Source organism: Equus przewalskii, chromosome 22, assembly GCF_037783145.1.
Source record: "Equus przewalskii isolate Varuska chromosome 22, EquPr2, whole genome shotgun sequence".
Lineage (NCBI taxonomy): Eukaryota > Metazoa > Chordata > Mammalia > Perissodactyla > Equidae > Equus > Equus przewalskii.
In genome coordinates this window covers 7018396-7045164 of record NC_091852.1, presented here as the reverse complement: position 1 = coordinate 7045164, position 26769 = coordinate 7018396, and the positions used below count along the sequence as shown (strand labels likewise).

The window sequence follows — 26769 nt, the reverse complement described above, 5'->3', positions numbered from 1 at the left end:
CTATCATTATGCATGCTGTGGAGATTATTGCCAATGGCAGGCCACAGTTTTCTATTTCCTAAATGGAAGAGAAGAGCAACTTCTTGGAGAGACATATCCAGATTGATTTAAAGGTTATTTGCATTGCTATTAATGATGCTTTCTAATCTTCTCATTCTCCCATTTACTGCACAGTTTCAAATGAAGCTGATCCTAATTAGAGATCCCATTTGTGGAAAACTAATTTGTTTGTGAATTCAATATATAAATGAAAAGGTGGCTTTGAGCCATTGGGGGACAACAACTACATCAGAGTGATAAAGTTTTGAGACTTTGGTGTGTAGTTAGGTAAATGGGAAGGTTAATTTAAATTAAAGGGAGAAGAAAAGGTGTTCGGTGACCCTCTCCAAGGGATAAAGGGGACTTCATGTTGTGTCCTGTGTCGTGAGACTTGAGTTACTGGGAATGACTGGGTCTCCCCCAGGCATATCCTCATCTGCATTTTACAATGTAAGTGCAGTATTTGCATCATGAAATGCAATAACGCTCGGGGTAGAAACCAACCAAACAAAAGACCATGTATCCTTGTTTTCTGAAAGCTAACATTGGGTTTTAGGGAAGCGTACGTCAATAAAACCCAGCTATAAAGTATAAGAGACCATGTTGGATGCAAAATATGTGATCCTCTGGTTTAGGTTTTGCATACTTGCCACTCATCTCCCACAAATCATTCTTTCAACAGCATTAATCCAGAAAGAGACCCGGGTTGACTAGCAAGTCTATGGAGGGCAAGAGCATGCTTGAGGCAATGGTGCAGACATGAGGATCCATCTGTAAGCACCTCACTAGAGAGTCTGAACATGTATCCTTGTGGCTTCACGGGTGCCTGCCTTGCTGCCCCAGTACAGGAATGGTGTGCTGGAAACCACTTTGTTTTCCTCTGTCAGATATAAATTGCTTTTTTTGGTTCTGTTTTTGATGAGGAAGTTTGGCCCTGAGCTAACATCTGTTGCCAAATTTCCTTTCAGTCACATGTGCTACACTATCACAACAGGCAGCAGCCATGACATCCTTCCTCTGAGAGGCAGCAGGAGCCTTTTCTCCAGCCCCAGATCTCTCTCTCTCCAGCCCTTAGAGGATTCCTCCTGAACAGACCTTTCAGCTGCTGTGGCTTCTGCTCTGAAATGACGTTTTTCACCAATCCTTGCCTCAAAATTAAACAGAGAGCATCTTTTGTTTTCCTGAGCATCTCTGCACAGAATGTGAGTCAGATTTTTCCAGCAGGAAGAGGATTTTGTCTTTACTCACCTCAGACAAGGAGAGGACCCCGAAAGTTTGTAATTACCTTGCAAGGAAGCCTGTGACCCAAGCTCCAGAGAGAGGGGACCAATCGTGCAGACTCAGGTAGGAGTGAATACGCGCAGTCTTACTGTTAGATTCTAGGCTCTGGCACTTTCCTCCTTCCTGTCCCCCCTCAAGCCCTCCCCTTCCTCATCTGCAGCTGGAGAGGGCAACTTTTAAAAGGCAAGCTAGCATGATGACAAGTTCTAATCATCCAGCCAGAAAGGGCAACTGTTTTCACTTCAGTTCCAATCCTTCAGAGCAGCTCTTTCTTGTCTAACTGGAAAAGCCAATCCTCCCAATAATGTTGTCCTTTATCATAATGAAGAGGACGATGAATGTGATAGAAGCTATTCTGAAATCTTAGAGAAAATAATAGTTGGGCCATTTCCCTATATGACTTTCTCTACATGCTCCAAGTTCTACTCCACCCAGGTAGAAACTCAAGTGGCCAGACCAATTGTACGTTGCCCTATGGATTTTCTCTCCTGGCCAAATGCCAACCAAACACAGCCTCCTGCCCTCTCCCACTGTGAGCCTCAAAGAGGCCCCAGCAGTGGCCCAAACTTGATTCTTGCTCCAAATTTTGTTTCACTGCCCAGGCTTCATTTCTTGGAGATCCCAAAGGCAAGGCTTAAAGGAGGAAGGAGGCAGGGAAGACAGCTAGTCACCTGGATCTCTCCTTGGGAGGCACATACCATTCCAGAATTTTCCTTCCACCTGGATCTGGGCTGGACCCCCACAGATCCCATGCAGCAGCTTCTGTCCTTCTCGGCAGCTGCTGCACTTGTCATAGCCAAGACCTGTGCAGGTTTCCCAGGCTCGGTGGCAGGGCTCACATTCTCCCACCTCTGGGTCCCCATGGAGGCCAGGGCCACATTTCCTCACACGCTGCTGTCTACCTAGGAACACATAGAGGAAGCACAAAGGCAGAACTCTGGCTGGCTTAGCTCAGTGCTCTATGCAAGGCCACGTTCTAAACAGGCTGAAGAGAATCTCAGGAACACTTTTATTTGAGTTTATTTTAAAGATACCCATTAGCATTAGTTTATTTCATCCAACAAATCTGTCTTACCAAGTCCAACACTTTAACTCCTCTTTCAACCAAGAATTTAAATTGACTATCAGCTCAAAGGAGTAAGAGCATAAAGAACTTTACATTCTCAAGGCCTTGAAAAACTACACATAAAATGAATCTCTATACAGAGAACCACTGGAGATGATCGTGGGCTGTCTGCCCCACTCTCTCCCACAAACATTCACAGCACTGGGCTATTATTCTTCAACTGGGATACTCACAGTATATTTCTTTCCCAACCATGCATTTCCATCAAAGTCAATGAACTGACCAAAACCTAAGACAAATGATCTTTGTTTAACTTTTACAGTGCTCAGGAACATACAACAGGGACTAAGTCCCAAGGAAAGAGTCATAGTTCTGAATATTCCAGGTGACTTCAATTCCAAAGTATTTTTCCTCAGCGTCCCTCACCTCATCCCCCATTTGGCTCTTGTTTCCATCAGCTGGAGGGTATTTGAGGTTCATTAGTGAAATGCGAGCTGTGCTTCGGTAATAAAAGCAGAAGGGAGTAGTCCTGGCTAATGCTTATTTTTTGGTTTAATTAAAGTAGACTTTTCCACACAGTTATCAACATGGGATGGAATGGAAACATCAGCCTTTATGAGTCAGGCAGACTCATGTTGTCTCCGTTACAGAATTTGTCAACAAAGATAACTTAAACTCCTAGCTAATTTTGTCTGCTATTCCATAGAGATTTTATAGGCAGTGTAAATAATTGTTGTAAACAACTAAACTAAATAGATGTAAAAAGGTAAAAGGTTTTGGGAGAACTTTTTAATAATAATCATGTGTTCCAATATATATATACATACAACAGCTTAAAATGGTGGCTAACTGCTTTGGTCTCACATAAAATTTTTCTAGTAATCTAGATATGATTGTTAAAAACAAATGGCTTAAATATAAGTGAGATAAGAGTTTATGGATAAACTTTTAACAATAATTATATTTTGTAACACATGCATTTAGAATAACTTCTAAACTCTCTTTGGGTAAGTTAAAACTTTGAAGTTTTACTCGATTAAATTGTGATAAAAATTCATCAAATAGCTAGATAATTTCTAAGTAAGATAAAATATCAGATAAACGTTAATCTACTTTTGGCTTCTTATTACAAAAAAACTAAAAGATGTTCAGGTCTATTAGTAAACACATCCTATATTTTGTTAAAAGATTATAATATGAAGAAACATGTTCCTAAAAATTATAAAAAGTATTTATAAATATGCCAAGCTACAGAATACTAGTGTAAAACACAGTATATAATTACTTCTTCATTTTCACAGACAAAATCAAAGTCCATGAGGGCTAAAAATTCTAATTAATATATGTGATTAAAGCTACTAAAAGTTAATGAGGGAAAGATCTTTGTATTCAAAGAAAGTAAAATGTATGTTTTCAGTAAAGGATACATAAGGACTACAGATATTTTTATTCGTTTTGTTAAAAAATATAAATTTGTCTAACAGTACTAGAAAAAAAAAGGGAAGGAAGACATGGAACAAATTCTAAATGTAAGAAGCAAGTGACAGAAAGTTTGTGAAAGTAAAAACCACAAGAAAAGAGTTTCATACGTAGTTAGTGGAGGTAGCCTTCAGGGTGCTCAACACCTGAGATATGACAAAAGAAATGAAAGATGACCCAGAGACGCAGTTGCAAGATACCCTGCTCATGGTGATCCTCCAGTCTGCTCAAGGTCAGCCAAGGGAGAAGGAGAAGATGCCATGGGTGAGTGACCCTGGCCCCTACCATGAGACCAGAGGCCACCAATGAAGTTGGGGCCTAATCAGTGGCAAGTGCAGACAGGAGGGACATGGGGATTGTCCTAACCAACCCAAGAGAGGGAAGGGATCAGACAAGACCAAGCCATGGCAACTTCCCATGACTACAGATGATATGTAATGGGCCATGGGGCTCCCCAGTTGGCTCCAGGCAACCAGTCCTCATCTCCCCAGAAGGGCCATGGGTAACCTTAGCAGTGGGAGGAGAGCATGTTGAATTTTGCTTGATAATGGCGCCACATTCCTGGTGTGAAATACCCGGAAAGGAACCCTTTCAAAAAAGAAAATGTGATAGACAAGGAGTATCAGGTAGAGGAGAGACCAGAAGGTTTCTGGAGCCCTTGACCTGTGACATAGGATCCAAAACATTAAGATGTGCTTTTCTATATCTGCCAGAATGCCCTCTCCTCGGAGGGACATATTATGAAAACTAAGGACCTCAATAAACTGGGAACAAGACAAAATAGAAATCCAAGTTCCCAAAAATTGGGAAGTTGAGCTCATGGCCTTGTTACAAGACAACCAGTACCTGAAAAGGAAGAAATTCCCTCAAACATTCTAAGCTGAATCAGCTCAGAGTTACGGACACAAGGACAAATGGGACAGGCAGCTGGTGCCATACCTGCAAAGGTGGACTTAAAGCAGAATGGTCACTGGCCTCTGGGAAAACAATATCCCCTAAAGTCAGAAGCCATAAGAAAAACCCTTCCTGTAACTGGCCAACTGTTAAAACAAGGAATAATCTGGCCATGTAGATCCCCATGTAACACTCCCATTTTACCCATTCAAAAGCCAGGAAAAGGGGAGTACAGATTTGTTCAAGACCTTACGGCTGTCAACAAAACAGTCCAAGACCCACATCCTGTAGGACCTCATCCTTACACCTGCTGGCTAATCTCCCTGGGACAGCGTGTTTCGTACAGCACTAGATTTAAAAGTTGATTTATTTTACATGCCATTGGACCCCGAGTCCCAAGAGTAGTTTGTGTTTGAATGGGAGGAACCAGACTCCCTCCAGAAACAACAGTGCTACTGGGCTGTCTTACCCCATGGATTTAAAACCTCCCCTACAATTTTTGGGGAAATCCTGGGCTGAGATTTAAGGGAATTAAAATTAAAACTAAGCACTGTGTTATGGTATGTGGATGACATCCCAGTAGCTAGTCCTTCTAAGAAAATCTCTGATGAGAACACGGTGACCATGTTAAACTTCTTAGCCAGTAAGGGATATTGAGTGTCTAAGGGAAAAACACTGGTATCTAAAGAGACTGTAAAGTATTTGAGGTTTATTATATCAAAAGGGCAGCACCACCTTTCTCAAGAGAGGAAAATGGTAATATGTCAACTTCTCCACCAAGAACATGTAGGCAGCTATGAGGATGCTTGAGATGGCTGGGTTCTGGCACATGTGGATCCCTAATTTGGAGTGATTGCTAAGCCTCTCTGTGACAAATTACAGGGGCCAGAAACAGAGCCATTTGAAAGGGATGAGCTATGTGACTAAGCTTACAATAAGCTTGGAAACTTACTAATAGAAGCACCTACACTGGTCTTTCCAGACCTGAGCAAACCATCTGACTTGTACCTTCATGAAAGAGAAGGAATAACTCTGGGAGGATTAGCCCAAATGTTGGGACCTTTAAAGAGAATGATAGCCTGTTTCTCAAAGCTGCTAGACACCTGTTGGCAACAAGACGGCCCTCATGCCTGAGAGCTGTGACTGCCCCCTGCCTGTTAATCAAGGATATGAACAACTTAGAGCCATGCCTGGTGACCCACAAACTTACCTTAGACCAGCAGGAAAAATTCTACTCCTTTACTGGCCCCTATGACAACGCCTACACTCAGGAGAAAGTAGTTACAGAATATGGACCTTTGACCCACGCCCTCAAGAATGAGGAGCAGGATAAAAGTAGAGGAGGGATTCTGTCACCAGCCACGGACTCCAACCCTCTTCTCTTGTCCTGCCTAAACTCTAAACTTTTGTGTTTGACCTAATTCTTTTGTCTTCTTGAAAGTTGCAGACATTCTTCTCTCCAGCAACTTTGGGGTCTTGAGCTTATGTGGTTTCAGCTATGCACGAGGAAGAAGCTCTAAATGACAACCACCCTGGACCCGACCGCTTTGAACTGGACCAGACCCGCCGAGACCGCAAGCACAGGAATGCCACCTATGCCAAGAGGCGAAGAATTGTACTAAAGTAACCTGCCCTCATTAACATTGTAAATTCTCCTCTGGGAGGGGCAAAGCAGCTGTTTTGAGATCATGCGTTGCATGTAAAAGCAGGATTTCAAACCATGCATGTGCAAGCTTCTGCCACCTCTACTTATGATGATAAAACTTCCCCTTTGAATATTAATTCCCTACTCCAAATAAATGTACCCACCTCCCTGTGGTCAAGGAACCATAGATTTTGTGAGTTATTTCCTTTGGTTTCCATTTTCTTTCCTGCATGCCACAAACAAAATTTCTGCTTTGTGTGACAACTACTTCACATGTAGGTTGATTAACTTGCCAAGAAGGACACTCATGTTTCATCCAGTAACATACCCACCACCCCATAACAAAACTCTGAAGAGAAACAAAGACATGCTTACAATTCTAGAACTTTCGGAGAAAGCCATATTACAACCTGCTGGTTAATAGCTCTCAGATCCACAAAATCCTACTTTACTTTTCAAGCACCCAGTGAAGTCTGTCAGCCTCCCACTGAAAAATATGGCGGGCGAGGACAGGGAACCACCAGCTTACTCAGACTTTATGGAACTAGAAGGGATGACAGTTCGTTGGATTTTTTTTTTTTCCAAATCAACCTTTAATAACAGCAGCTTGAAAGCTAATGGAGGCCCTCATAGTCCAGTGAGAAACACCCTCGTCCTATGATTTATTTCCAGCTTTTGGTTAGTTCTCCATCTCCCCTGCTCCATTTCCAGGAGCACATTTTCTCAGCTCTGTAACCCCTCAAGGGCTGGCACATGCAATTCACCAAATCACATCCGTTTGGCAAAGACAGATAGAAGCGATGACTGGTTTTAGTCTAAAATGAAAAGAGTTTCCCGCTTCTATATTGTAGGACATGCACTTATGTGTTTGGTTGTTTGCTTGCCTTAGTTACAAAGCCCCATCCAGCCTTAGCTGCCAGTTTAGTTCATGATTTTGGTGTTGACTTCTGCCTGCCTTTTGGTTTTTGTCTTCTTACAGGTATCTGGAAAGGAAGCATGGCAGATTTCAGGACTTTTCTCAGAAACACAAAACCAGCTTTCGGTACATCTTCTGGGGCATCTTATTAGCTGGTAAGTAACAAAGGGGATGGAATCGAGTGTCTCTTTTTGCCGATACCTCAAATATGAGCTTTCTGTGGAAAGAAAATAAGTCTGCCCCCTGCCCTGGACCTCATGGAATCATCCAGAGAGGGAGAGAATCAACCAGGAAGCCACTGGTGGGGGCTCTCAGTGGGTGACACCTATGCAGAGCTGTTCCCTGTCCAGTTTTTGTAGCAGCAGCTAACATTTTAGGTCCCCTACTCCTGTGGCTTTTGTGGCTGTGGTGTGGATTTGAGGGTTGGTTCATCAAATCCAGGTAAGTGGAAAACATGGTGATAATCACAAGGTAGAAACCTAAGGGCAGGGGAAATATAAGCAATTAATACTCTACACAAACACAACACGAGGAGGAGCCTGGGGTCAGGTAGCCTACTCTTCTTGCCTGAAGGCAAGACCGTACTGTCCTCACAGATGAGCAGGTCTCCAGTTTTGCTCCCTCCCAAACAAAGGGCTCTGAAGCCCATTTTAAAGGGTACTCCTGTCTATAAGATGGGATACTCCCACCCAAGTCCAGAGAGTTTAACCCAAGACCACTGCTCCCCGAGGTCAGTGGGTCTGCTGGTGCTCACACCGCAGGAATGGGGAACAGCTATAAACTTTCTGTGTCCCAGGCCAGATGGTGTCTCAGGCTTTGCATACGGCAAAACCCACATAACTCTACGTTATGGGACAAAAGCACACAGACAGTGTGGCTGTGTTCCCATGAGACTTTATTTGTAGAATACAAATACAAACATACAAATACAGATGTACTGGCCACTTACAAAGCACGTGGCAGCCCAGATGTAACATCAGACCATGTTTGCTGACCTTTAACAGGAAACCTTGTTGTTCTTATCCTACAACCTCTTCTTCAAAAGCAGCCCCCTTGGTAATTGCCCCACCCCATTCCCTTTCCTGTAGAGATCCCGGGACACTTAGAGATTGTTGGTGGGCCTGTTTTCCTACTCAAGCTTAGGCCAAATCTGAGCTGCAAACCAGGAGAATCAATATCTTTAGTCAGTGGTGGCTTCAACTCCTGGCCTTTCTCTGATGGAAGCTCGCCTGCCGAGTCTGAATGCCAGAAAAAAGTGGTTAGTACTGAGTGAGAGGCCCAGTGATGAAGCGTCAGGATTCGAGAACTCACAAGGTTCTGTGAGAGAAAAGGACCTAGCACGCTGTCCTCCTAGGGTTCATGGTGACACTGTTATGACTTGCCTGGAAAAACAACACAAGCCACCAAAATCCGCTACTTATAGTCAGAGGAGCCCACAGCCCTATTACAAGCACCCCCGCCTTCAATGCTTCCTTGACTGAACCCCCCTTGGCGGAGCCGATTGGTGCTGTGGCTGGTCTCCAGCTGGTGCTGATGGTCCCCATCTGTGTCTGATTCCCGGCAGGTTACCTGGCTGTGGTGATCGCCGCGTGTGCCCTCAACTTTCACCGAGCCCTTCCTCTCTTCGTGATCACCGTGGCTGCCATCTTCTTTGTGGTCTGGGATCACTGTATGGCCAAATATGAGCATCGAATCAAAGAGCTCCTGTCTCCTGGCAGAAGGTTTCTGGACAGCCATTGGTTCTGGCTGAAGTGGTAAATGCAGTTGGTTCTCTTACTGCTGTTGAGAGCGATCTTTGTCCTTTTGAACACTCTTCCAAAACTGTGTTCTGAAATTGCTTCCTCACTTATGGGATATTGAAGCTAGAGACAACCTAGGGAATAATCTGCTAAAATGCCTTCCTTTTACAAACAGGAAATCAAGGCCTGGATAAGGGGAGGACTCGTTTGAAATGTGTTCAAATGTCCCTACAAACTGCCTTAATTGCAAGTTCCACTAAGTGATAAGATGTTGTCCAAAGGATGGGATGGTTCTCACTTGGGGAGGTGACCCTCTCCTCTAGGCATGAAGCTGGCCTCTTTGGGAGGAAGGGTCTGTGAATTACTAAAGCCAACCCTCTCCTACAGGAGCCGGTGGCCTGCAGGTGACCACTCAGGGTGTTTCTCGCAGCCTCTCTCTGTGGGACCTCCTCTCCCTCCAGGTGGCCCTGCTGGGTAGGACCCAGGGCCCATTCTCCCCAGCATGGCCCACCTGGGATCTACCAGGAACCTTCACACATCCTTGGCCTAATAAACCAGGATGGTGCAATCCCAACACAGCACCCTTTCTGGTTCTGCCATCCAAGCCATGAGTCAGCCTTGTCATGCCCACTAGATTCCCTGGGGAGCTGAATCCACTCTGAGGTCTGACTTGGCTCTCTGGGACTCAGGTGAGGTCCCCCAACTGCAGAGAATGCATTTCAAATTCTCCCTTCAAGGGAAGAAGGTAATGCCTCACCTGTCTTCCAAACTGGAGGTGAGACTCCGTGTAGATCTCTCAGAAAAACCACCAGACTTCTCTCCAAACATCCTTTCTTCTCTCTGACCCCTTTATATATCCTTGAAGGGCCCAAGGGTTGTGAATGAGGGGGACACATTGCTTGATGTTTTGGCTATCTGCCTTTATAGACACAACAAAAGAGGGTCTGTTGCAATTTCTGGAAGTATAACTTCTGGTGCCAGAGTGTGTTACTCTTAAAATATTTTGTTTGTTAGTTTAAGCCTGATTAAGAGTTTCAAGTTAGCACTTGGATGCTACAAACAATGCCACAAATACAACAAAAGATGCCCCCTTTCTGGTTCCTCAGGGTGATTTGGAGCTCTCTGATCCTGGGAGTTGTTTTCTGGCTGATCTTTGACACTGCCAAATTGGGCCAACGGCAGCTGGTGTCCTTTGGTGGACTCCTAGTGTACGTTATCCTGCTATTTCTATTTTCCAAGCACCCAACCAAAGTAAGTATCAAATTGATCTCTTTTATTTTTTTCCCTCTGTTTTCTCATGTGTAAATTGCTCAAAACAGTCAGTGTGAGAGAATTTAACTATTAAGTATTTTCTGTAACTTGCTATGATATTTTGAGTGGCTAGGTGGCCCTTGTTCCTGAACTTTCATAAAACTGTCACTTTCTCATTTTCATTCTCAGTAATTTTCATTTTTTTTGTTTTCTTAGTTTCAATTCATTTATTTATTTTTATTGCAGTAACATTGGATTATAACATCATATAGCTTTCAGATGTTCATCGTAATATATTTCAAATTCTGTGTAGATTACATCATGTTCACCACCCAAAAACTAATTATAGGCCATCCCCTCACATGTGAGTCTAATCACCCCTTTCGCTCTCCCCCTTCCCTCCTTCCCTTATAGTAACCACCAATCCAATATCTGTTGCTATGTGTTTGTTTGTCGTTGTTTTTATCTTCTACTTATGAGTGAGATCAAACCATATTTGACTTTCTCCCTCTCACTTATTTCACTTAGCATAATACCCTCAAGGTCCACCCATGTTATCACAAATGGCCATATTTCATCATTTCTTATGGCTGAGTAGTATACCATTATGTATATATACCTCATCTTCTTTATCCATTCGTCCCTTAATGGGCACCTATGTTGCCTCCCAGTCTTGGCTATTGTGAATAATGCTGCCATGAACATAGTGGTGCAAGTATCTTTATGCATTTGTGTTTTCAAGTTCTTTGGATAAATACTCAGCAGTGGAATAGCTGGATCATATGGTAGGTCTATTCTTAATTTTCTGAAGATACTCCATACTGCTTTGCATAGTGGCTGCACCAGTTGGCACTCCCACCAGCAGTGTACAAGGGTTCCCTTCTCTCCACATCCTCTCCAACATTGTTGTTTCCTGTCTTGTTAATTATAGCCATTCTGACCGGAGTGAGGTGATATCTCATTGTAGTTTTGATTTGCATTTCCCTGATAGCTAATGATGTTGAGCATCTTTTCATATGCCTGTTGGCCATCCATATATCTTCTTTGGAGAAATCTCTGTTCAGATCTTTTGCCCATTTATTAATTGGGTTGTTGGTGTTTTTGTTGTTGTTGAGATGTATGAGTTCTTTGTATATTTTGGATATTAACCCCTTAACTGATATATGATTTGAAAATATCTTCTCCCAATTTTTCGGTTGTCTTTTCATTTTGTTGATGGTTTCCTTTGCTGTGCAGAAGCTTTTTAGTTTGATGTAGTCCCATTTGTTCATTTTTTCTTTTGTTTCCCTTGCCCAATCAGACATGGTACTTGAAGATATGCTGCTAAGACCGATGTCAAAGAGCATACTCCCTATGTTTTCTTCTAGAAGTTTCATGGTTTTGGGTCTTACAATCAAGTGTTTAATCCATTTTGTGTTGATTTTTGTGCATGGTGTAAGGTAATGATCCACTTTCATTCTTTTGCATGTGGCTGTCCAGTTTTCCCAGCAAGATTTATTGAAGAGACTCTCCTTTCCCCACTGTATGCTCTTGGCTCCCTTGTTGAATATTAGCTGTCCATAAATGTGTGGGTTTCTTTCTGGGCTCTCAATTCTGTTCCATTGATCTGTGTCTCTGTTTTTGTGCCAGTTCCATGCTGTTTTGGTTACTATGGCTTTGTAGTATATTTTGAAATCAAGGAGTGTGATACCTCCAGCTTTGTTCTTTTTACTCAGGAATCCTTTGTCTATTCGGGGTCTCTTGTTGTTCCATATAAATTTCAGGATTCTTTGTTCTATTTCTGTGAAAAATGTTGTTGGAACTTTGATAGGGATTGCATTGACTCTATAGATTGCTTTAGGAAGTATGGACATTTTAACTATGTTAATTCTTCCAATCCAAAAGCACTCGGATATCTTCCCATTTCTTTGTGTCCTCTTCAATTACTTTCAACAATGTTATATAGTTTTTGGTGTAGAGCTCTTTCACCTCTTTGGTTAAGTTTATTCCTAGGTATTTTACTCTTTTTGTTGTAAATGGGATTGTATTCTTAATTTCTCTTTCTGCTACTTCATTGTTAGTGTGTAGAAATGTCACCGATTGTTGTATGTTGATTTTGTATCCTGTGAATTGACTCTATTCATTTATTTTTTTTCTTTTAAAGATTGGCACCTGAGCTAACAACTGTTGCCAATCTTTTTTTTTTTCCTGCTTTATCTCCCCAAACCCCCCCTGTACATAGTTGTATATCTTATTTGCAGGTCCTTCTAGTTGTGGGATGTGGGACGCCACCTCAACGTAGCCTGACGAGTGGCGCCATGTCCGTGATTCGAACCCTGGGCCACCGCAGCGGAGTGCGCGAACTTAACCACTCTGCCACGGAGCTGGCCCCTCATTTATTAATTCTAAAAGTTTTTTAGTGGATTCTTTGGGGTTTTCTATATATGAAATCGTGTCATCTTCAAAGAGTGACGGTTTCACTTCTTTTCCAATATGGATCCCTTTTATTTCTTTTTCTTGCCTGATTGCTCTGGCTAGGACTTCCAATACTGTTTTAAATGAGTGGTGACAGTGGGCATCCTTGTCTGGTTCCCGTTCTTAGAGGGATAGCTTTCAGTTTTTCTCTGTTGAGAATGATATATGCTGTGGGTTTGTCATATACAGCTTTTATTATGTTGAGGTATTTTCCTTCTATACCCATTTTATTTAGAGTTTTTATCATAAATTGCTGATGTATCTTCTCAGATGCTTTCTCTGCACCTATTGAGATGATCATGTGATTTTTATTCTTCATTTTGTTAATGTGGTGTATCATGTTGATAGATTTGTGGATGTTGAACCATCCCTGAATCCCTTGAATGAAACCCACTTGATCATGATGTATGATCTTTTTAATGTAGTGTTGTATTCGATTTGCTAGTATTTTGTTGAGGATTTTTGCATCAATGTTCATCAGTGATATTGGCCTGTAATTTTCTTTTTTTGTGTTGTCCTTGTCTGGTTTTGCTATCAGGATTGTGTTGGCTACCTAGAATGAGTTAGGAACCCTCCCCTCCTCTTCAATTTCTTGGAAGAGTTCGAGAAGGATAGATATTAAGTCTTCTTTGACTGTTCGGTAGAATTCCCCAGGGATGTCAACTGGTCTTGGACTTTTATTTTTGGGGAAGTATTTGTGCTTTTTTTTTGTATTTTTTTAAGGATCGGCACCTGGGCTAACAACTATTGCCAATCTTTATTTTTTTTTCTGCTTTATTCCCCAAACCCCCTCCAGTACATAGTTGTATATCTTAGTTGCAGGTCCTTCTAGGTTGGGATGTGGGACGCTGCCTCAACGTGGCCTGAGAAGCGGTGCCATGTCCGCTCCCAGGATCCAAACTTAACCACTCGGCCACGGAGCCGGCCCCCTTGGGGAAGTATTTGATTGCTGTTTTGATCTCCTTACTGGTGATTAGTCTATTCAAATTCTTTACTTCTTCTTGGTCCACTTTTGGAAGGTTGCATGTTTCTAAAAATTTATCCATTTCTTCTACATTATCCAATTTGCTGGCATATAGCTTTTCATAGTATTCTCTTATTATCTTTTGTATCCTGAGGTGTCCATTGTAATTTCTTCTCTTTCATTTCTGATTTTATTTGTTTGAGCCTTCTCTCTTTTTTTCTTGGTAAGTCTAGCTAAGGGTTTGTCAATTTTGTTTATCTTTTCAAAGAAACAGCTCTTGGTTTCACTAATTTTTTTCTGGTTTTTTTAGTCTCTATTTCATCTATTTCTGCTCTGATTTTTATTATTTTCTTCCTTCTGCTGATTTTGGGCTTTGTTTTTTCTTCTTTTTCCAGTACCTTTAGATGCATTTTCAGATTGTTTATTTGGGAGTTGTCTTCTTTGTTGAGCTAGGCCTGAATTGCTATAAACTTCCCTATTGGAACTGCTTTTGATGTATCCTTTGGCATGTCATGTTTTCATTTTCATTTGTCTCCAGGAATATTTTGATTTCTCTTTTGATTTCTTCATTGTCCCAATCATTGTTCAGTAGCATTTTGTTTAATCTCCACATTTTTGTGGCTTTTCTGATTTTCTTCCTATAGTTGATTTCTAGTTTCATACCTCTGTGGTCAGAAAAGATGCATGCTTTTATTTCAATCTTAAATTATTGAGACTTGTTTTGTGGCCTAACATGGGATCAATCCTGGAGAATGTTCCATGTGCATTTGAGAAGAATGTGTATTCTGTGGTTTTTGGATGGAATGTTCTGTATATATCCACGACTAAGTCCATCTGGTCAAAAGTGTCACTTAAGGCCAGCGTTTCTTTATTGATCTTCTGTTTGGATGATCTATCCATTGGTGTAAGAGGAGTGTTAAAGTCCCCTACTATTATTGTGTTACTGTCTCTTTCTCTTTTTATGTCTGTTAATAATTGCTTTATATATGTACGTGCTCCTATGTCGGGTCCATAGATATTTACAAGTGTTATATCTTCTTGCTGGATTGTTCCTTTTATCATTATGTAGTGCACTTCTTCATCTCTTGTTACAGTTTTTGTTTTAAAGGCTATTTTGTCTGATGTAAGTATTGCTACTCCTGCTTTCTTTTCATTGCCATTTGCATGGAATGTCTTTCTCCATCCTCTTGCTTTCAGTTTGAGAGTGTCTTTAGGTCTGAAGTGTGTCTCTTGTATGCAGCATATATATGGGTCTTATTTTTGTATCGAATTAGCCACCCTATGCCTTTTGATTGGAGCATTTAATCCATTGACATTTAAAGTAGCTATTGATAAATATATATTTATTGCCATTCGGTTACTTTTTCTCTTCTGGGTGTTTTAAGAGTTCTTCTCTGTTCCTTTCTTTTTCTCTTGCTCTCTTTCCTTGTGGTTTGATGGCTTTCTTTAGTAATCTATTTGATTTCTTTTGTCTTACTTATTTGCTTACTTACTACAGGTTTCTGACTTGTGGTTACCATGAGGATCCTATGCAATATTCTATGTATATTACAGTCTGTATTGAGTTGATAGACTCTTTAGCTTGACCTCTTTCTAAAAGCTCTACTTTTTCATTCCCCTCCTCCCACGTTTTATGTCTTTGAAATCATATCTAATCTCTTGTTTTGTGTGTGTCTATCCATTACCCACTTATCATTGAAATAGGTAATTTTAGTAGTTTTGTCTTTTAACCTTCATATTATCTTCACAAGTGGTTGATCTGCTACCTTTACTATATTTTTATCTTTACCAGTGATTTTATTGCTTGGTTTTCTGGGGTTTTTTTTTTTTGATAATTTTTTATCCCTATTTGTGGTCATCGCTTTCCCACTTAAATAGGTCACTTCAGCATTTCTTGTAGAACTGGTTTCTTGGTGATAAACTCCTTTAATTTTTGCTTGTCTATGAAGCTCTTTATCTTTCCTGCCAATCTGAATGACAACCTTGATGGATAGAGTATTCTTGGCTGTAGGTTTTTACCTTTTAGTATTTTAAGTATATCATGCCATTCTCTTCTTGCCTGTAGGGTTTTGGCTGAGAAGTCCGCTGATAGCCTTATGGGCTTTCCTTTGTTTGTCACTTGTTGCCTTTCTCTTGCCACTTTTTGGATTCTCTTTTATTTTGGACATTTTAATTATAATGTGTCTTGGTGTGGGCCTCTTTGGGCTTATCTTTTTTGGAGCTCTCTGTGCTTCCTGTACTTGGATATCTGTTTCCTTCCTTAGGTTAGGTTAATTTTCAGCTATTATTTCTTCAAATAAATTTTCTGCCCTTTTGTCTCTCTCTTCTCCTTCTGGGACACATATAATATGAATGTTAGTGTGCTTGATATTGTCCCAGAGTTCCCTTAGACTGTTCTCAATCTGTCTAATTATCTTTTTTCTATTCAGCTTGGGTGATTTCCTCTAGTCTTTCATCTACCTCACTGATCTGTTCTTCTATATCCTCTACTCTGCTATTGAGTCCCTCTAGTGAATTTTTCAGTTCCAGTATTGTAGTCTTCATTTCTGATTGATTCTTTTTTATATTTTCCAGTTCTTTGTTGATGAACTCATTGTGCTCAGCTAGTCTTCTCCCAGTATCTGTGAGCATCCTTATGAGTTTTTGTTTGAACTCTTTGTTGGGTTGGTCGCTTATTTCTGTTTCATTTATTCCTTTTTCTGGGGCTTTGTCCTGTTCCCTTACTTGGAATGTATTCCTTTGTCTCCTCATTATGCTTTTTTCTCTGTGCTTATATCTATGTATTAGGTGAGTTGGCTATGTCTCCTGATCTTGGAGAAGTGGCCTTGTTTAAGAGATGCCTTTTGAGGCCAAGCAGTGTGCTTCCCTCTCCTCACCAGTCCAAATGATCCAGGAGTGACCCCTTTGTGTCCTTCTGCTGTGGCAAGATTGTTCTTGATGCAGGTACCTGGGTAGTCTAGTCTTTCCTTCCCGGGCCAGCTGTTTGTAAATCTGGTTTGGGGAGCCTCAGCACTGTTGGCTGCAAGGTCTAACAGCACACTCCTGTTACAGTTTTCCTCTTAATTGTGTAGGTACCCAGAGTAGCTGGTTGCTAGGCTCAGGGGCTTACAGTTGCAATAGGCCTCAGGCCTACAAGGCTGTTGTCAGTTATCTTAGGAATGCAGCTGAGAGGAGCTGGACCTAGGCACAGGAGCACTCAATTGTTTCAAATTATGAAGGTGGGGCTGATCCTTTTTATGGCTATTTCTAAAGCACAGGTCTTCTGCCACTGATAAACCTCACCCCCTACAGGACCACACACAGCATCAACACAGTCCTTGTCCATGCACACTTCCCAACCCCCTGGAGTGTAGGCTGATGCACCACTGCAGAGGACCCCCTACTCTCCAACAATTCCCCCCACAGTTCACCTGGTCCTCACATAGGCCCTACCCCACAGAGGCAGACTCACTTAACTGCCTGTAGAGGATAAAGGCACCCAGTCAATGCAGGCCAACAAGTAGCCTGAGGGCCTGCTGTTGGGCAGGGCCAGTCCCTAGGCTGGGCTGCCTGCCCTGGCTCAACTGGATTAAATCTGCACTCTAGTGGGTGTGAGTGACCCCTTGGCAAACAGGCCAGAGGAAGAACTCCAAAGGCATCTCCCAGGGTTGGTGTCAATATGCCTGGACCAGGTCACAACCATGGTCACCACCAATGTCTCAGTCTCTGTAAAAGTCTCTCCTCTCACTGAGATGCACCCAGAGCCCAACAGATGAGTCTTCGCCAAAGGACTGTCAGCCTTCTCTCTGGTGATTTTAGCTTGCTGAGATGGGTGAGTTTGTGCATGGGCCTTTTAAGATCCTGGTCTTTTCAGCTGTCATCTGACAGCTTTTCTGGGGGTATTCCCCGCTGCAGTTAATACCCAGCGAAGCCAGATAGTAAGACCCTTGTCTCAGTTGTGCTGAATGTGAAGGATGCTTATAGCAGTATGGTCCCCGACTCTGGACCTCAGTCCTCCAGAGAGGGCTGCCTACCTTAGGGTGTCTCCCACCTGGCTGGCTGCCAAAGTCCTCTGCTCCTGAAGATGGCTTATTTTCTCTCCAGCAGGAATTTCTGCCTCTTCTGCCTTAGTCAGGACTGTCCCTTGTTGTGTGGGTTCTTTTTATCCAGTTTTCAATTTTCTATCCAGGGTAATTTTTCCAAAAATAGTTGTAAACTGTTTGTGTTTGTGGGAAGAGATGAGTTCAGAGTCTGCTTATGCTGCCATCTTGATGAGATCTCTCATTCTTGGTAATTTTCCAGTTATACTTTCAGTGAGATGTTCTGTGTTGTCAAGTCCAACTTCTACTCCTGTACCCGAACTCTCCCCAACAAACACACATTCAAAGAAAACTCATCTCTTTTGATCCAGATTTCCCCAGACCAGTAAATAAGCTAATATTCTACCATTGGATTCTGCAGTGTATCAAATTTCTATTTGTGATTTTGGCTATTTTATTCCAAAACTTCGTCCTTAAACAGTTTTGTTCACATTGAATTTCAATCTTATCCTTGTTCTGTCAGTCAGTAACTCAATACGTGGGCAAAATTTCTGAGACATCAGTTGTTCACAAATGACTCATAATGGCAAATCCTGGAAGATTTTACTGGCTGAAAGGTTGACCCCTCAAAAGAAAGCACTAGTCAGAGACCAAAGTCACCTAATGTGATCCAAATTCTTTGCCCTGTACACATCTCTCTGTGTTCTATGCCTCCAATCCCATAGGTATTTGCAGGCTGCTCATCTCTGCACCAAAATGAAAGCAGCTGATTGTACACGACTCTGCTCTCCCCGAGTCCGTGTTAGAGATAATAGGTTACTTTTACAGCGAAATGAGAGCCCCTCAACAGGGTGGAATTTCTTTCACTTAATTCACTTACAGTTTGTCAGGTCAACAAACCTAGGACACACAAAGAAGTCATGTTCTGCCTCTCCTTCTTCTAGACAGGGCAAATAATTATATATATTGAATATTTACTGCATGACCATCAAGGCTAGATCCTTCCTCCTTATGGCACTGCTAAGACTACTCTTTGGGTTTGAGTTGTTTTATCATGACATAATGGTTCCATACTCCCCTGAGACTGAAGGCTTGAAACTCAGGTTTAGAAAGAGGGAATACCACCCTGAGATTTCTGGGAATGATTCTATCAAGGGACTCTTTGCTCATGACTGCTTGGGCCTCCCAGAGAAGGTGGGTCACAGGCCATGTGTAAGAAGGTTCTGAGGAAACAGTGAGGCTCTGGGCATTTATGCTGAGGTCAGCATTCATCCTCTAACAAGATGCGTCTCTTTCCATCTTTCTCCATAGGTTCGCTGGAGGCCTGTCCTTGGGGGAATTGGGTTACAGTTTCTTCTTGGGCTCATAATACTAAGGACTGGCCCTGGACTTATGGCTTTTCAGTGGTTGGGCAAGCAAGTTCAGGTAAGTTGGGTTCAAAAGAACATCTTACTTTTATAGTGCTTTTAACATTTGAGTATAATCCTCAAGACATGTCAGAAATAGGTTTATTTGCATGAGTTGACTGAAATTTCAATGTCATAGCATGAGTTAGACAAATAATTTTATGTGGAAAATGTTAATCTGTCCAGTTTATTGATATTATTGTTGCCCCTCACCCATACCATCCACTACATCTCTCCCCTATCCCGGTTGCCTCCTTCCTCCTGCCCAAGGGGTGTCACACTTCTAAGAGGGTTCCAGAAACAGAGAGACAGGCTCTCTTTGCATCTAGTTGTCAGCAGTGCCACACATGTGCCACCTATTGCTTCTGGAGAAAATTACCACACCCAGCTTACTCTTCAGCATCCTAGAGTCAGATTGCATGTTAGAAATGCTGGGAAATCTGTGTAAAGTTATAGTTCAAAATACACTTCCGTGCCACCTACTGGAGGGAGAAAAGCTGAGAAAATTAACTCTCCAAGTCTATCCAACAAGTTTGCTGGGTCCTCACCCTCTGCAGAGCCTGGTGGGTCCTGGGAACTGTAACCACCACTTCAGGGGTTGTAATGGTCTCCTCTTGCCCTTTCTTTATCTCAGACCTTCTTGGAGCACACTGACGCTGGTGCTTCCTTTGTCTTTGGTGAGAACTACACAGACCACTACTTGGCATTTAAGGTAAAGCCAAATCCTTTTCTATGGAGTCGCTTCCTTTTCAGTAACTTCTCAGTATTTGTAGATATTCAGATAGGACCCAACTACCAGAAACCAGGAGTATAGCTGCTGGGCACGTCATACGTGCACAGCACACCACTGTCCTTTCTCATGACAATTTTATCTGAAGTCAGTGGTATATAAATGTTTACTTTGTCACCATAGCATTAAGGCAAACATCTAGAGGAGTCAGAAATATTGGAATACTTTTGGAGGGCTTGTAGCATGGCGTGAGATACTTATGAAAAACCATGTGGGGCAACAGTATCTGAGATTTCAGGGAAAATATCATGAGATACCAGGCCATGAACAGGCATATGGCCACTAATGTTTTCTAGGTCCAGGATCAGTGACAGATCTGTGCTCAGGAAACCTTCAGTCCCAGGCCAATCAGGACAACCGGTCACCCACATCAGCCTCTGTCCTTCCAGAGCCATCCTCGTGCTAAACGGTTCCCATTTTCCTTCAGCACAGCCTTTGCCTAGGGAGGCCTGGGGGCTGGGCCTTCTCCCAGCCAAAGAAGGGTGTTGTTTTACAGGGGAAAGGCAAGCTGGCCCCATGCCTGGGCCTCATCAATTCTCCCCTGGGGCTCCCACAAGCCCCGGGAAGTCACTGTCCTCTGGGAAGTCCCTACAAATGCCTGTCCGTGAGTCAGAAAGATGACTTTGGCTTTTTCTTCAGCTTTCCTTTTTGTGATATATGATTGTTCCTACACTTCTAAACTGTTTCCTCACTTAGAGACTCCAAATTTACCTCGAAATTACCCCAGTTTCAGTTAGGCCAACTGTTAGACTGGATATTTTCTTAAACTGCTGATTTGATGCCTTGGTGCTGAGATAACTAAGCCATCTCTGAAAGGTCAAGTGTTTACAAATTGAGATGGAAATATGCTGATATCATGATCTGAATCCAGAATTGGAAAAACTAAAGTCACAAAGAAGGTGTGACTTGCTGCCCAGACTGCTCCAGTGTCTCAGACTTCCGCCCACTCCCCGCAGGGCTGTAGCCTCCATCCTCTCTACCAGCACAGAATCCCTGTGAGCACATTTGAGAGATGAGCCCTTTCGATTCCCTGATGCTTTCAGCAAGGCTCTGCCCACCCATTAAAGCCAACAAAAGCACATAAGTGCGTGAGCTCTGAATGACGGCGCAGAGTGTCTTTTAACATATAGTATTAATAGAGTTTCCTAAATTGGATCCTGTACAAATCATCCTCAGTCATTCCGAGCCTCTGGTGGCATCTTGTCCCTGGCCATTTAGCTGGGGAGCAGAGGGGAAGGGGTGTGGAGGGGTAGGGGTGGGGAGGGACTGAGACTGCAGCTCTGTGTGGTGTCTGCAGGGGAGACACGGCTCCCTGTAGACACACAGGCTGTACTGAAGGCACCCAAAGAGCATCAGGAAAATAGGATCTAGGAAAGGACAACCTTTGTGAACACAGAAGTAAGCTGGTTTCCAAAGTTTAACCGTTTCTTAGTGATCAAATGTTTATAAGTAAAATAATTGTGATTCTAAAAGCTCAAAGAGTGGATGCTTCCTCTATAGGAGGCACTGTGTGTGAGGACCTACTATGCTCTGTCTGATCTGTGCAGCCACTTTGAATAAGGATCTGAGGTTGCTCACACTTAATCTTGACCCAGGTTACTCTGCTAATAAGTGGCGAAGCTCATGACTGTTTAATATCAGAACAAGAACATCTGCCAGTGGCCTTCAGTGTGTTGAACCTAATTATTACAAATTCTCCCAAACCTTCATTCCTTCTCTGAGACACTAAAGGAATAAAAGATCATTATAGCAGAGGGGAAAAATAATGTGAAGTTTCCGATTAAATATACTCGAGCTTATCCAAGCAAGTTAGAATAAGAGACTGTAGGTGGGGCAGCTGCCTGATAAAAGTGTTGTTTAGTTCGAGAGGTGTTTCCAGTATTTTTATGATGTTTCAGAGAGGAAAAAGGAGGTAGAAAAAAGGAGACTGATCTGAAACCTACTAATTCTCCTGAGGCCAACGTTAGCCCATGATTGCTTCCATCTCCCCCTCCAGTACCTGCCAATGCTGGTTTTCTTCACGGCCGTCATGTACATGCTCTACTACCTAGGACTGATGCAGTGGATCATTAGAAAGGTACGGGACCAGAGGGATGGGTGATAGATGTAGAGCCGATTATTTCAGGGACAAAGTCCTAAATACATTTTGTTCAGGGTTTTCCAAAGTGTCTTATCTTAATACCAAGACTCACCCTGCTCCCCCAAGTTATTGGATTCAAACCCAAACATCCTAGATGTGTCCCTAGAGGGAAGTCTATCTCAGGGACTTCTGACAGGGCTGACTTGCAACCCACTGGTATCTTCATGACACCTTAGCAATTACTTCTTTAGCCACAGAATTGACTCCCACAAGTCCCACACCTGCTGGGGAAAACAGCACTGTCCTCCATCTTGGGACCACCCTGTGCCTTATGCAGAGTCACTGCTTGTCCGCAGGAGGTTCCTAAAGGGGGCACTCTGGTCTGCAAGCTGCTGGGAATCAGAGCAGGAAGGGGAAGTTGCTTTTTGCTCCTCAGGGAGTTTTAGAGGCACACAATTTTTTTTTTAAAGTCTAAAAAGTTAATCTCCTTCCTGCTGGCCCAATAACTGTCAGTCCTACAGTCACACGTTAGACCAGAAATCTATTAAACGTGTAAGCTAGTTTGAACACACACGAGAGCAAGGCCATGCACACAGGGTTTGGGCACAGCCCAGCCCTCCTTTGATCCCTGTCAATGAATAAAATGGAGAGAGAGAGAGAACCAGAATACCAGCAGAATTCAGAATTATAGCAAGAGCACCAGGGTCCGCAATTTTCCAATTGTCTATTTAAACATTCAGAACTACGGTGCTCATGTCTACGGAGAAGGAATGCCACAGGAAGTCCCCATCCTGAGGTGTGCGCACGACAGTCTCTGGTTGGAAGGGCCACTGCGAAAGTGGGATCATAAACCACATTCGATTGAGCGTTAAGTAGAAAAAAACCAAATGTCAACTACACCCCACTACTTATTAGCTGGGTGGTTTTGGACAAAAAAGCTAAACTGTTCTGTGCCTCAGTTTCCACTTCTATCAAATGGGCATAATTATAGGACCTTCCTCAATGGGTTATTGTGTGGATTAAAGCATTGCTCAGATCAAGGGCTCAAAACTGCCTGGAATGCAGTAAACCTGCCGTTAATGTCAGCAATTATTATAACTTACAACTAGTTCACAACGTTTCAGGAGAAATTCATTCATATAATGTTGAAAGTATGTGCAATGACTCAGACTTACCCCTCCAATAGGAGGGTGTGATTGGCCTGCTCTAAGGACTAGGTAAGATGTCCTCACAGTTAGCACATTGCTGGCCTGCCCATAGTTGTTGAAGGCCTCAGCATTTTCCTCCAAAGATTTTATCCCTACTCTGAAGTTTTGTGTATATAAATAGCTCTTCACTAACTTTGTCCCTTGTCCCCTTTTAGATTGGATGGCTCATGCTGGTTACTGTGGGATCATCTCCTATTGAATCTGTAGTTGCTGCTGGCAATATATTCATCGGATATGTAAGTTGTAATATTAAAAAACAAAAAAACACAAAACACTTGCTGAAATGGACATTCTTTCCAGAAACTGGAATAAAAAAATATGATGGTTTTATTTCCTTTAGTGTAGAGGGAAGAGTCTGAAAATAAGGACCTCTAAGTATTGAGAAAGGCCAGATTCCAGAGAGAGAGAAAAAGAGGAAGAGAAAGAGATCCCTTCCAAAGTTCTCAGTGCATGAACACAGCATTGGGTTTCTGGAAATTTGATGGAGGGGACAAAAGATTGAGGCATTTTGTGAAAGCATCGGACTTCTCATGCATAGATTCTCAACCAATCTTTTCTGAGTTTATAGAATTGTTGAGGCCTCTGGCCCACCCTTCAGAGGTGAGCAGCTCATTCACTCACATGGAGCTCACCACTATCTTGAGCCTGCAAACCCATAGCAGGCAGCCTCACATGCTGTAGTGTAAGGCTGGGGCAATGAAAGAGACCAGGAAAGGCTCCCACCTACAACCGTGCAGCTGTATAGATATCTCAGTTCATTCTCAACTTGTCTGAACTGGCCAACAGTCTGTCTTTGCTGAGCCTGCGGAACAATGCTGACTAGCAAAAGCATTTCACTCCCTGATCCATCCCATGGTTAAATGCTCTTTTGCCTGAAGTCCATTTAAGCAAAGAAATATGATGCAAAAGGGATGTCTCTCAAAACAGTGGCATTCCTAAGGGGTGGATGAGTGAGAAATAGTAATAATCAGCCTCATCACTCTGCACTTGGAGCTTCAGGCAGAATCTAGTCACATACCAAGGAAACCAAGTGTGAGTGGTCGCAAGCATGCCTGCCCAAGTCGGATTTGAAGCAAAAATAGTCCCCCAGAAAAACACATGGCCCTGGATCCCAGGCCTACGACTGCTCCAGGCAGCTGAGACTTCTTCTTGGCCAGCCCAGCTTGCTAACCTGGAGCAAGGGCTTCATAGCAGGGCCCATGCTTCCTTCCCTAGGTGTTCAAATTATTATAATTACAGTCATAAGATCTCTCTGGACTAATTAGGGCACCATCTTGAGTTGATTCCTCCTACCTGTGGAGTAAGAGGGCTCAAGTACTGAATTTCTATTCAGTCCATAAATAGACGCTCAACACATTCACTCTTGTAGAACAATTAGAAATAATAGGGGAAAATTGTAAAATTGCACACATGCTCAATTTGATACCTAATATGCTAAAGTTCAGCTATTATTTATGAAGAGCCCCAGGCTGCAGGCCGCCTGCCCTCCTTGAGGGGACTCAAGCCTTTACAACTACACGCTACCTGATTCCTTTCCAGCCAAGGGCAAGAAGGGGGTCTCTGATTCTCAATTAGGGAAAAGCCTCTGGGCACCTGTCCTTGTTTGTTTTTTCTGCTTGTGTCTCTATTTCCCTGTGATGCCAACAAAGAGGTTTAAGGTCTGTTGAGATGAAGCTGGAAGATGGGAAGTCACAGAGGCTTCAGAATCGCCAGTTCTCAAGGCCAGGCCACTGGGCAGAGTTACTTGACCAATGGTGTTCCAACCTTAGAAAAGTGTCCCCAGCCAGCAGAGTCCAGTCCCAGGCTAAGTGGGGGCATTGTGTGAATGGGCCTTGCACACTCTGCAAACTTTACGAACCATTCAGTATGCACACTCACCTAGAGTTCAAATGACACAGACAGCTAGGGTTTAGGCTTTCAAATTCCAGCATGCATCAGAACCACCTGCAAGGCTGTTAAAACAGGATTGCTGGCCCCACTCCCAGAGTTTCTGATCCAATAAGTCTGAGAATTTGCATGTCTAAGGAGTTCCCAGGTAATGCTGATGGAGCTGGTCTGAGGTCTTCTCTTAGAAATACTGTTTTATAGGATGGAATTTTGAGTAGATTGGCATACCCTCCTAAGACTTAAAAGGTAACACTTAATCTGCTCGCTCTTTGTTTCCAGACAGAGGCTCCACTGCTGGTCGAAGGGTATATAAAAGACGCCACCAGGTCTGAACTCCATGCAATCATGACCACTGGGTTTGCTACCATCGCTGGGAATGTCTTAGGCCCATACATTTCTTTTGGGGTAAGAATATTTGGGGATTAATTTATGGAAAATACAACCTCTTCTTTCTTTGCTATTGTCATTTTTTTTTCTTTGCCATTGCTGCTGGATAAGGAGGCCAAAAGACAGTCGTTTTTGCTGGATGGCTGCTCACAGTTCCTTTGGCATTTGAATGGAGTCCCCAAAGGAGCTTTGGTGCTTCACTTTTATATCCCTGCCACCTAAATGTGAATCCTATCCAACCACAGCAGAATACATCATATTATGAGGCTACTTTGGCTGAAAATATAAATATGCAAAGAAAAAAACCCCCATTACACTAGTAAAGGCAATCTAAACCAGAGGTCAGCAAAGAATGACCCATGGGCCAATTCTAGATCACTCCTCTTCTCTTGTAACTGAATTTATACTGAAAACCAGCTAGTCCTATTTGTTTCTCTATGGCAGCTTTCATGCTAGAGAGTTGAGAAGTTGTGGCCCCAAAAAGCCAAAAATATTTACTCTCTGGCCCTTTACAGAGAAAGTTTTCTGACCCTGACCTAGAGCAGTGGTTCTCAAACCTTACTGCACATTAGAATCACCTGGGAGCCTTTAAAAGCCTGAATACCCAGGCCCATCCCCCAGAGTAATTAAACCAGAATCTCTTGGGGTGAGACCCAGGAATCAATATTTTTTTAAAGCTCCTCAGATTCCAATGTACAGATCATTGAGAGCTGGTGGTCAATAGCATAGGGATGGAGAGCCTTATGATAACTGGCGCATGTGCCCCAAGCACAGAGCCGAGAAGCCACACATAGATGCAACCCCTGTGAGACAAATGGGATCAACAGCAGCCCTGTGACCCAGGCGACTGGGCATTCTTACAAGATACACGAGTTTCACTCCAGGACTTCATCTGGGCCTCCGAGGCTGATGAGCAGGAAGAGGGAAGAAGGAAAAGGATGAAGGAGACCTTAGGAATAGCACTGTGACTGGATGCCAGGAGGATCCACTCTGCCACCACTGTGGGAACACCGCCTGCAGAAATGTGCTGGGTGGAATGGGAGTCGGGGTGGGGGGGTGCTGATTCTGGAATTCTGAAAAGATAGGGAAGAGAATCCAGGAACAAGAAGGGTGTGAGGAGGGGAAGGGAAAGAGTTTAAGTAGACCTGCAGTGAGGAGAGCAGAGATGGCTTACCGATCACAGGAATTCTGCGTAAATGAGTGTTACGTAAAGGCACAAACTTTCAGAAGACCACAAGGAAGACAGAGAGGTTTGTATCCATGC

At 42.9% G+C, this 26769-nt stretch overlaps 1 protein-coding gene across 4 annotated transcripts in view; it reads left to right on the top strand.

Annotated features, from left to right (window-relative positions):
• Positions 1–956: 956 nt before the first annotated feature.
• LOC103564432 (solute carrier family 28 member 3-like) overlaps positions 957–26769 on the top strand; it is a 40073-nt gene continuing 14260 nt past the window's right edge. For 2 of the 4 annotated variants that reach the window (XR_011531813.1, XM_070590792.1), the window contains exons 1-10: positions 957–1383; positions 6201–6382; positions 7384–7475; positions 8885–9074; positions 10166–10310; positions 19059–19172; positions 19788–19865; positions 21940–22020; positions 23387–23467; positions 25398–25523. Coding sequence is in view for 2 of the 4 variants with exons in the window: in XM_070590792.1 (XP_070446893.1) it covers positions 6258–6382; positions 7384–7475; positions 8885–9074; positions 10166–10310; positions 19059–19172; positions 19788–19865; positions 21940–22020; positions 23387–23467; positions 25398–25523 (1032 nt within the window). In the remaining 2 variants the exon portion in view is untranslated. Of the gene's footprint in view, positions 4130–6200; positions 6383–7383; positions 7476–8884; positions 9075–10165; positions 10311–19058; positions 19173–19787; positions 19866–21939; positions 22021–23386; positions 23468–25397; positions 25524–26769 lie in introns of all 4 variants that reach the window. The other 2 variants (XR_011531814.1, XM_070590793.1) reach the window with 2 other exon arrangements.